This window comes from Gracilinanus agilis, chromosome 4 (assembly GCF_016433145.1).
Source record: "Gracilinanus agilis isolate LMUSP501 chromosome 4, AgileGrace, whole genome shotgun sequence".
NCBI lineage: Eukaryota > Metazoa > Chordata > Mammalia > Didelphimorphia > Didelphidae > Gracilinanus > Gracilinanus agilis.
In genome coordinates, this window is record NC_058133.1 from 169,358,374 (window position 1) to 169,370,410 (window position 12,037).

Below are 12,037 nucleotides of genomic sequence, written 5' to 3' on the forward strand. Positions count from 1 at the left end.
TGATTTTAAAGTTATTGTTTACTAAGCACTGCCAAATCCTGACTCCATGGCAATTAGAGAAAGGAAGCAATTTCAGAGAAGTTAACATTAGTATGATGAAATAAATGTTAAACTATTATTTTTGTAAAAGCATTTTACCTTGTTTATTAAAATATGAATGCTAAATAGGCTTCATTGCTCTTCCTGGTCCTAGTCCAAGATGTTCATCAAACAGGTTCTATATACACATATGTGATATTTTTCCAGTTCTCTGTAATGATTCCTTCCACTCTCTTAGCAAGTTTTGTTTTTTGTTTTACTGTGATATGTTGTCCATTTTGAATTAAAGAGTCTGTTTTGCATCCAGAGGACAATTTTAATTATTTTTGTTAACAGTCATTATTATTGGCCATATTTAATCTTAATTGAGCACTCACAGGTCATATCATACATGAATTAAAGCTATTCCCAATAGTCCAGAAATAAGATTTTCTACTTCTATTCATTGTTTTATTTACATACTTTTTTTTTAATCCTTACCTTCCGTCTTAGAATCAATACTATGTATTGGTTTCAAGGCAGAAAAGTAAGGGAGTAGTAGGGAATGGAGGTTAAGTGACTTGCCCAGGATCACACATCTAGGAAGTATCTGAGGCCAGATTTGAACTAGGACCTCCCACCTCTAGGCCTGGCTCTCAATCCACTGAGCCACCTAGCTGTCCCCACCTTTTTAAAAACTAAAGTAAACCCTTAGCTTCTATCTTAGAATCAATACTGTTTCAGTTCCCAAGGCAGAAGAGCAGTAAGGGCTAGGCAATGGGGTTTAAGTGACTTGTCCAGGGTCAGACAGCTAGGAAGTGCCTGAGACCAAATTTGAATCCAGCATCTCCAGTCTCTATCCACTGAGCCACCAGACTGTCCTCTCCCTGCCCAATACTTTTTTGATGAATGAACAACACACATTAAACTCTGTCTAACGTGAATATTTATTTACTTATATTTTTCTATATGTCCCCTGTTGTAGATTATAATCTTGGGGAAGAGGTTCCTGTCTGTTTCACTTGCATGTATAATACCCAGCATATTACTATGCAGCCTGAAATGAGAACACTATTAGATGGTTGTGATGATCTATATAGTTCGGGAAAGAAACACAGAAGCCCAAGTTTTTACTGCTATTATTTCAGCCTTTGTTTTGGAACCTACCCATTATGTATTTATACAGTAAATTAATATGGTTTATGCTCTTAGAGGAAGACAGTACACTAAATGGTAAATATTTCAACCATTTTTCTTTTTTTTGTCTTCCCAACCCCCACCTCTTGCCTTTCTTTTAAGTACCTTTTTAATGCAGTAGGCAACATATATAATCTCATCATCTGAAGATTCTCAATTTATGCCTCAGAAAGGGCAAGTTGTTTTGTTTTGTTTGTTTGTAGAGACAGCATTGTGTAATAGGTAAAACACTGGATTGTGAGTCAGAAGATCACAATTCTTTCTCAGCTCTGCCCTAGCTACTTGGGGAAATCATTTAACTATTCTTAGTTTCCTCAGCTACTTAAAAAAAAAATGGGAACAATAATATTTCCTCTGCCTATTAGTCAGACTTACTATGAGACTTAAATGAGCAAATAAATGTGAAAAACACAGTACACTACTCTGAATCTCTGCAAAATACAAGAGAGTATTTTTACTATGTTTTTATTGGAAGGAAGGGTTTTTTGATGCATTAGCCAGGTGTTCTTTGAAAAAAGATAGCTAGCTAAGTAATATACAGAAGCTTTTTATTGAGTGTTTACTCTGTTCATAGAAACCTGTGCCATGCAGCGATACAAAAGGAAATATAAAATATAATTCCTTTCCTCAAGCACACAAATCAAATCAGGGAGATATGGTTATATGCATTTGATGTGTTTATGTAACATAAAATATTAAGTGCCAAAAAAAGTGAGAGAGATAATAAGTGATATAGAGTTCAAAGTAAAGAAAAATGACTATGAGTTAAAAGAGATGCCTTCATGAAGAAGATGAAACTTGAAGTAAGCCTTGAATAATAGTTAGTTCTTGGATAGGCTAGAAAAATGAAAGCACGAATTCCAAGTTGGGGGCCTAGTACATGCATAAGAATATTTTAGGAAAATGCCTTTGAGTCCAGTATCACTTCTTATCTCAATGCTTCATTTGTAACCATTAAGTAATAAATGCTGAAATTTTTTCTGAACTTTCTGAAAAGTTATTTTCACTTCCTTCTGGTCCCATTCTTTTCCTGCTCCAAACAGACACTATAAAAACATGTAAGTGAGTAAAGGACTTAGCAAAAAATCAGCATAGAATGGTGGAAAACCATTGATTAAAATGGGGAAATGAGGAGTAGATTGGCTCTCAAAATATTTTAGGATAAGAAGAGCAGAAATTATTTCTCCCTCTTCAATGACTGATACTGACTTTCCATGTCTTCAGGCTGTGAATCCTGTGGAGGTGGCGTTGGTGACATGGCAGTCTGTGAAGGAAATGGTGTTTGAAGGGGGTCCTGGGCCATGGATTTTGGAGCCTTCAAGATTCTTTCTGGAACTGAGTGTAGAGAATGAAAAGAAGATCAGTGTATCACAAGTCCGGCTACCAGCAAAAAGAAAACAGAACCAATATATCTATCGGATACTGTGCTTGGAATTAGGAGAACAAGTAGGAAAATGTTCTTTTCTTGATTTTACTTAGAAAAAACATCATCCAATACTTTTTATCCTCAATTTCCTTTCCTATGTTATCATAAGGCAGAGAACCTTTCTTCACATCTAGCTAGTGGGAAGAATTATTGTTTCGCTGATGAAGAGCTTTTAAAATTGACTGCCCTTTAACATACTTTCAGTTTGTCAATCTGAAGATTTTAAGAGTTCCCCAACTAAAAAATTGGGGGTGGAGGGGTTGTAGTGAATAGATTCATCTTTTGTAATGATTTTTATTGTCATAATATTTTAAAGTTAGAAGAACCTTAGAGATCATCTAGTCCAGTGGTACTCCAGTAGCCTACAAGCCACATATGGCCATAACAGTCTCAAGTGTGACTTAAACCAGATAAAAATGTAATTGTGAAATATTTGATAAAATAAAACTACAATAAAATATTGATAATGTTATCATGTCATTTTCCAAGTCAAGATACAGTCCCCAGTGATTTTTTTGTACAGTTTTGCAGCCCTGCTTTTATTTGAGCTTGATACCAATGATCTAGTCTAATCTTCTAGAAGGCAAATTATACTTTCTACTTCTACAAGAGATTTTTCTAATTCAAAAAACATTTATTATGGTATTTACTACGTGCAAAAGATTGTACTCAGTACTGCTTCTTTTCTAGTACAGGCACTTAAAAGTGAAAGAAAAATAAGAAATTTAAGATAACTATAATAATAATGCTGGCCTTTAGATACAAAATGATATTACTATCCATTATCAATTGAACATATACTATACTTTGAATTGCTTTCTTGCTAGTAGTAATAGATTTGCATTGATCCATCCACCTTTTCTACCTTATGTTTAGTAGCAAATATTTGCAGCAGAGCTAATCACAGTTAAAGACTTACTCTGTGACTCTGAAACAGAGCATAGCTAACTAATACACTAGAGATTCTATCCAAGATTTTGGCTTCATAACATCCTGCTCTAACCCACTAATTTAATACATTTGTGTCTGTAATATCAGTAATTAACTTGACTTTATTTGCAATGACACGAGGATTAATTATCCAATGTGAAACCTTTAATTTCTCCTTTATTCTCCTAGCCATACTACAGCTTGCTAGTACCCTCACCAGAAGAAGATGAAACACAAATTAATTTTATTCTTTGAAAGTAGCTGTAATAAAAGTTTTAGTAGAGGGTAGACTAAAACAGTTGGCAAAAATATGTATATTTTTAATTGTCAGTTAATATCACCCCTACCTCCCATTAGTACATACAGCTGAGAGTTGTAACATTTCCAAAGTTTCATCTTTAAAGTCTAAATGGTAATTACTTCCTCTGATGAAGCTAGTATTTCAATTATTTATACTATATTCTGTCTGGTGCTATCTGGCATGAAAAGCTTCTCTTTTACTAACTGTCCCTCTGAATTGTCTTCAAAGGTGCTGACATTCCGCATTGGAAATCATCCAGGAGTCTTGAACCCTAGCCCTGCTGTAGAGAGGGTGCAAGTACGTTTTATTTGTGCCCACCCTGCCTGCATGTCTGTAACTCCAGTATATAAAGTACCCACAGGTGCCCAGCCATGCCCACTGCCACAGCACAACAAACAACTGGTGAGTCCAGGGTATATTTAAGACTAACTCAGTATTTTATCTTTTTAATATATATGGGTTAAGATGTAGCTTTCACTTTATTTGAATTATGAAAACTAGGTACGTTTGAAATTAAGTTAAAACTAAGGCACAAAGCTATGAGCACATTCATTTTATTGGTTAGGCTGGCAGTTACCAATAAAAGTAATTTTTAGCTCCTCTGCAAACCAAAAGACCCCTAATGAAAGCAGACAGATTATTTTTACAGACAAAAGGAGAACCATCAAAAAACTAAAAGGCAGCATCACAGATGGGAGAAACAATATAAAAACAAAGTCAGAAGCATCATAGGTTGGGGGGACAATATAACTGACTGGAAATTTGGAATGTAGGGCCATTCCAGCCCTCCTTCCTTCTTGTCACTATGGAAAACTCATTAGTGATATACTGCATGGCTAATTAGTGTTACAGCAATAACAAATCAGAATTTCTTGAAGGGCAGCCAGTGTTGCTGAAAAACCAGACCAGACTCCCTGGCATCCACTTGCAGTCTTCAAGGATAACTGATTCCCTTGATCACGCAAGGATAGAATAGTGATTTGCAGAAAAACCAAACTTCTAAATTTAATTAACTCAGAGAGAAAAGCTAAACTTATTAACAACTCAGAGACAAAGAAACATGCCTTAAGCATATATAAAATATTGGCAGTAATACTGAAAAAAAATTGATTACAAAAATAGAGACAAAATCAATTTGATTTTCCTAACTAAGAGTTTTGTATACTGTTCATTACATTGTCTAAGAGTTCTAGTATTTTTTATACAAGTGACATATCTGTGTCCACTCTATTTTCACACCATTATCCATCTTTTGATTATGTAAGTGGGGTTGGAATCTCATGCCACATCCTCTAGGTTTTAATTGATAGTCATCGAGTGTAATCATATTTCGTAAAGGTTTTTTTTTAAACTCTTACCTTTTGCCTTAGATTCTATACTAAGTATCAGTTCTGAAGCAGAAGAGTGTTAAGGCCTAAGCAATTGGGATTAAGTGACTTGCCCAGAGTCACACAACTTATACAGGCTAGATTTGAACCCAAATCCTCTCAACTTCAGACCTGGCTCTCTATCCACTGAGTCACCTAAAACCTGATAAGGTGTCAGTAGGATATAAATATTCTGTGAACCCTTATGAAGTGTGAACATCACTGAGTCAAGAAAGGAACATGTCAGAATTGCCTTAACAAATTATCAACATCCCTGGGGCATCTAAATATCTCTGCCCTAGATGAATTTCAGCCTATGGAGATTAGAAGAGATTGCATCTTCAGGGGGGAAGAAGAGATTTCTTTTTTCTTCCTACCCCTATGAACAGGCACAGCATGTAAAAAGCAAGGCAGAAGAGTTCAGTAATACAAAAGAGAACTCCAACTACAAGAATGGTACCCCAGAGAGATCAAAGAAGAGGGGGGCAGAGTCATATGTACAAAAAATATTTTGTAGTGAAGAACTGGAAACTAATGGGATACCTTTTCATTTGGAATATGGCTTAGCAAATTATGGGATATTATGTGCTGTAAGAAATGGCAAAAGGGATGGCTCCAGAACATCATGGGAAGATTTATATAAAGTGATGTGGAGTGAAGAGGAGAGAAGCAGGAGAACAGTTTATGTAATAACAGCAACATTATAAAATAAGCTTTGAAAGACTTAGAATATCTAATCCATACAATGACCAAAGATGTTTCCAGAGATTCAGTAATGAAGCTTGTTATCTACTATCTGACAGATGAGGTAATGAACTTACTATGATTCAAAATGATATAACATGGGGGGCAGCTGGGTAGCTCAGTGGAGTGAGAGTCAGGCCTAGAGACAGGAGGTCCTAGGTTCAAACCCGGCCTCAGCCACTTCTCAGCTGTGTGACCCTGGGCAAGTCACTTGACCCCCATTGCCCACCCTTACCAATCTTCCACCTATGAGACAATACACCGAAGTACAAGGGTTTAAAAAAAAATGATATAACATGTTTTTGGACATGGACAATGTAGAAATCTGTTTTTTTATTGACTAAACATATTTATTACAAAAAATTTGTTTCTCTTTTCCTTCTCAAAGGGAGGGTGCAGTAGATGGAAGGATGAGAAAATAAATGCTCATTAATTGGAAAAAAATAATTTTGAAAAGAGAGAATTTAAGGCACTTGAGGAAATAGAGACATACTGCAGACAGTCATGGCAATAGAGAGGCTATGTAGGAATGGGGCCTGCTTGCAGTAGAGGAGAAAGCTAGCTGTGGAAAACAATAGACCCTGAGAACCTAGTTGATGAATCTTCAAATCTGTACAGCAGAGACCCTGGGAGCTGTGTATAGTGGTAAACTGCCTATGTGAGCCCATCCCACATATATGTATCCTACATGTTGTTTTACTACCATCATACTTTTAAGTTTGAGCCCACTCTTCCCATATATGCTATATGCATTTAGGGAAGAATGTTGGGGTTTGTGTAAAGATTATTTTAAACCCACTATTTTTACTGCGCCATCTTAGTAAATGCTTTTGTAAGAACTAATTATGTCTACTAACCAATTGTTATTAAGAAGCACACACATTGGAATTTGTAAGCTATATAGTGTCGAGAATATATAAGCCCTACAGGGTTACCCCTGGAGTCTGTGGTAGAAGCCACACTCTGTCACCTAATCCTTGAGTACAAGTTGGGGGAGTTAGACTGGAGGGGATTCTACATTTATATAATTGGGATACAATTTTGAATAATTAAAATTTATAAAGGATATATATCAAGTTAATTTTAGTATCCATTTCTACCAAAGCTTTAACCATGCCTGTAGCAGTTTTATTTGTAAATGTTAAGTAAAAAGAAGTAATATAATATTAAGTAAACTATTAAGAGTAGTAAACTAAATTAACCAATTTGCCTCCATTCCTTGAAAAAAGTACTTAGCAAGTTAGTAGTGACATGACTAGTAGTATTAGAGTAGGGGGAGGATAAATTCAAACATTTGCTCATTGGCTCATCCATAACAATTGATTCCTGACTGTAATTCCACCTTCAGTGAAGGGAGGTTTTGTATAAGGCTACATAGAACAAATTAGTTAATTTTGTATGTTAAAATTTTATTTTTAATAATTTTTTTGTTTCTGTTTGAATATAGATTCCTGTGTCAAGCTTGAGGGACACCGTCCTTGAATTGGCTGTGTTTGACCAGCACCGAAGGAAGTTTGATAACTTCAGCTCCCTAATGTTGGAATGGAAATCCTCCAATGGAACCCTTGCCTACTTTGAGAATTATAAAGTAATGTTGATGGTAGCCAAAGATGATGGAAGTGGACAAACCAGACTACATGGTAATTTTTATTAGCACTATATGATTACAATAGTATTTTTCTGTATTATTTCATTTAATTATCAAAATACCATGAGGTAGGTTAGTGTAAATATCATTGCTATTTTATATTTACCTTCCTGAAGCTCAGAGAGGTTGGACAAGTTTGCAAGTAAGTGATGTAACTGGAACTCAAACTGAGCTCTTCAGACACCAAATGCAGTTCTCCTTCCTTTAGGAATTTTAAGATGTTCCATCATGTCTGCCATGTCTCTGTACCTGAGGAAAGAGATCCCATGACAATGAAATTGAATTAATCATAAGTGTTTATTGATTGAATTTACAAGTATTAATTGAATGCCTATTCTAGACCTAATGGAATATTGAAAAGACATTAATAAATGTTCTTACTCACAAAAAGCTTATGATCTAGTAGGAGGGATAAAACAGGTAGTTAAGAAATAATTTTAAAATGGGGCAATACAAGTTGCCTGGTATTCAAAGTTCCCACAATCTGGCACCACCCTTCTTTTTCCAGATTAATTCCATCTATTGTATTTTCTAGGCAAACCAGTCAACACTCTACTCCTTCGTCTACCCCCTTCCCTCTACTTATACTGATCTCTAGCCCCCTTCACAGTGACTAACTCTAAAGCACAGCTTAAATGTCACCTCTTCTCTAAAACTTCTCTTGATGCTGCCCAATTAGTAATGACCTCCCCACCTTGCACCTCATATAGCACTTTCTTTTGCTCTTAATTGTTATATTATGTATATCTGCATTTATGTTATTCTTGTCGTCCAAGAGGACAAGGCTCCACGAGGGCAGACAGTTTTCTCTAAACTTTGTAACTTCTTAGTAATTAGCCAGAGTGTAGGCATTTAATAAATGTTGCTTACTATTTGGTACAAATGGTACAAATGATTAAAGTGGAACAGTCTAACAAAGTTAATGATGTAGTATGGCGAGTAAGTAGGAAAGAAATGGAGAGAATTAATGGAGGCTGTAGTCATTAAGGAAACAGCTCATGGAAGTATGCTTTGAGTTAGGTTTTGAAGGATATACAGGCTTTGGAGAGAGAGATGAAGGGCAGGGTAGATGTTCTAAAGGAATCTGCAACTACCTCACCAGGAATGTTGGAGACCTGGAAAGGAAACTGCTCAAACTTGAACAGAAGGGCTATTACTATAGAGTACAAGAGGTTGCTTGGAATAATAAGGCGGTCCATATTTCATTGGACTTTGAATGCTAGGTTGAAGAATTTGGGTGTAATTATACTAGATATGTGTTGGCGAAGCCATGGCACAGGGCCAGGATGGCACAGAGGGGGCTGCTCCCTTCCCCCCTCTCTACTATGCCTAAGGACATTTTTCACATGCCCTGCCCCTCTGTCCAGCTGCCCAGTGCAAGCACTTCCTCCATTGTCTGGGGTAATGAAGCAGGGCTCACAGGCAGCTTGAAGTTGTAGTTTGGGCACACAATCTCAAAAACATTCGCCTATGCTGTATTAGATGGTCATTATGTGACAGCTAGGAGTGATACAACAGGGAATAGATAATCATAGTTTTTGTGTAGGGAAGTGAAATGATATGAAGTTTATTTTGGCAACAATAATCAGCATGAGTTAGAGGAGGATATCTCAAGGAAATAGCCATTTGTTTTTCTTTCCCAATAAATACTTGTACAGAAACAATGTCATTTGTTTAATCTTTAGAAAAAAATCAGCAGAATTATCTTCTGACCTTTCTCCATTATTCATTTTATTTTTTTATGAAGTTATTTGTTTTGTTTCTAGGTCACCAGATTCTGAAGGTACGCCAGCTCAAAGGGACTGTACTCATTGGAGTCGATTTTGTAGGCTATTCTAAGCCACGTAGCCCAAAAGTACGTAAGAATGAAAGATTCTTTAATATTTCTAAGTGGGGCTTGATTAATTTAGTTACCAAACTTTCTTATTATCAAGATCAGAAAATGTAGATTAAATAAGTGTGGTGATTGAAGCTTTTTACTTTAAGGATCGTTTCCTAACCAAAATAAAATATCTAAAGACTATGTCCCTCTTTTTTTTTTTGCACCTATAATTTCTCTGACTTGGGAGAGATGGTTAGAAGAAGTTAAAAGGAAATGTTTATTTTTAACTTTTTGTTGTTCTTATTAAATTTCTAGGAACTCTCCAACTTGCCCAGGTCAGCCACTGTGGAACTGCTCCTGGTGGAGGATGTGACTGTGGTGCCTGAGAATGCCTTAATATATAATCACCCTGATGTGAAGGTGAGACCTGCTCAGTTATAACCAAGTTGAATCATGTTAGAGAGGAAAGTAGTACAGATTTGTTCTTAAATCTAAAATGTTATTAACACAGCTTATAAAATATTGACAACAACACATCAATAAGACAATTAGTATATTAAAAGTTATTAATAATTTTTTGAATTTATTGTAATTATCCTCTCTCTGAAGCAACATGACCCTAACTTGTTTACCCATATCTTCTTTAGTATGATATATAGATTTTCTTCCCCCTGTTAACACCTTGTAAACTAAGGGGATAGAATTTTGACTTTGATTTTTTTTTTCCTATAGGAAATATTTAGTCTTGTGGAGGGATCTGGTTATTTTCTGGTCAATAGCAGTGAACAAGACATTGTCACCATCACCTACATGGAAGCTGAGAGTTCTATTCTGGTAAGTCCCAGAGACACTCCAGGTTTTATCGTTTTCATTTTATCATTCTCAAACTCGTTCTTCAGAAACCATTTAGGGAAGTTTCTAGTGTTCTGCTACTTGCAAAACATCATTTCTAGATAATTGGAATTCTTTTCTTTTTATTTCATTTCTTATTATGAATTTGACAAATCAACCCATATGAACAATTTTATATACAAAAAAAAAACAACAGAAAAAGCGAATTTTATATTAAATCATGAATCTCCACTGTGTTCAACATGTTCTTTGATACTTTTCTTTCTTGTATTACTATCACTATCATGATCCCTAAATAACTTACCCACATTTAAGAAAAAAATCAAAGCCTCTCTTTGTAACAGCTATAGTTGAGCAAAACAAATTTATACATTGGCCATATTTGAAAATATATGTCTGAAAATATGTGTACCTATAGTCCATTATCCCCTTTCTTTCAAGAGACAGGAAGCATGCTTCCTCATTAGTCTTCTGGAATTACTAAATTGGTCTAGAGTTCTTAGATATTTCAAAGTTGCTCTCCTTTATATAGCATTATCATATTGTTTGAAGTGAAAATTTAAGGGGATCCTACAATAACAAGATATACCCTTTTAAACCACTTTTCAAAAGACCAAGTAAACCCATCTATTAAAATGCAATGCTTTATTGGGAGAGAGAGAAATGTGGAGCAATGCCTCAAATCAATTGACCTGAGACAAAAGCCCAAAAATTTACAGAAAAATCCCTTTTAAAATTTTACAGGAAAATCCTGATACAATCAAGCTTCCCTGAAGGGATTATAACATTTTTACAATAGATTGGAGGCCAGATTTTTCTTTTGAATGAAGGGAGTAAGGTTTACAGAACCTGGGAAAATTAACCATTTTACAGGTACTGATCATTACTGTTTCCCTCAGACTAAAGGGGATTGAGATCTTTGTATTTCAAAGGGTGTGGGATAATCTTATCCTACAAGAAGGGAGAAGAATTGGGGGTGGGGGGGGAACTTTACTAACTTCCTTTGGGGTAACTTACTACTCTTACTCTTAAAATATTAAAGTTACAAGCCAAAATGTTACTCTGAGAATTATACATTCATTCCACCTTGCACAGTATTCTGGTACTGATCACTTCACTCTTCATCAGTGCAAACAGATCTTCATAAGTTCATCAGAATTTGTCCCTTTCATCATTTCTTATGTAGCAACAATATTCATTTTGTTTATATAACATAATTTGTTTAGCCATTCCCCAATTTATGGGTTCTCATTTTGTTTCTGGTTAACTGCTTTAATAGAAATTTCTTCTATAAATATTTTTTGTACATATAGATCTTTTCCCCCTGTTTTTGATCTTTGGAGGTTTGTGCCTTGTAGTATTGAAGGTCAATGGGTTTACACAATTCAGTGACAAGGTTGATGAGTACATTGAGGAAACTCAGAATTTTAATTTCCATTTCTATTAGTGATTTGGAATATTTTCTCACAAGATTGTTGAAAGCTTGAATTTCTTCTTTTGAGAACTGCCTGTTCATATCCTTTAACCACTCCTTATAATTCTTACATACTACAAATAGTTGGTTAGAGATTTAAATCTCTATACTACAACAGTTATTAAGTACCTGTTATCTTCAAGGCACTAGGGAGTCAAAACTAAAAATCACCTACTCTCAAGGAGTTTACTTTCTGTTGGGCTGATACAACATATACATAGATAAATAAATGAAGGTATTTTGAGGAGAGAGGAAGCG

The 12,037-nt window shown here is 35.3% G+C and overlaps 1 protein-coding gene across 1 annotated transcript in view; it reads left to right on the top strand.

Annotated features, from left to right (window-relative positions):
- The window catches only part of NUP210L (nucleoporin 210 like), a 128,866-nt gene that overhangs the window by 59,431 nt on the left and 57,398 nt on the right, over window positions 1-12,037 (top strand). Inside the window, exons 15-20 of the mRNA XM_044672740.1 lie at window positions 2,440-2,661; window positions 4,101-4,274; window positions 7,431-7,623; window positions 9,398-9,486; window positions 9,769-9,873; window positions 10,186-10,287. Coding sequence (XP_044528675.1) covers window positions 2,440-2,661; window positions 4,101-4,274; window positions 7,431-7,623; window positions 9,398-9,486; window positions 9,769-9,873; window positions 10,186-10,287 — 885 coding nt within the window. The remainder of the gene's footprint in view (window positions 1-2,439; window positions 2,662-4,100; window positions 4,275-7,430; window positions 7,624-9,397; window positions 9,487-9,768; window positions 9,874-10,185; window positions 10,288-12,037) is intronic.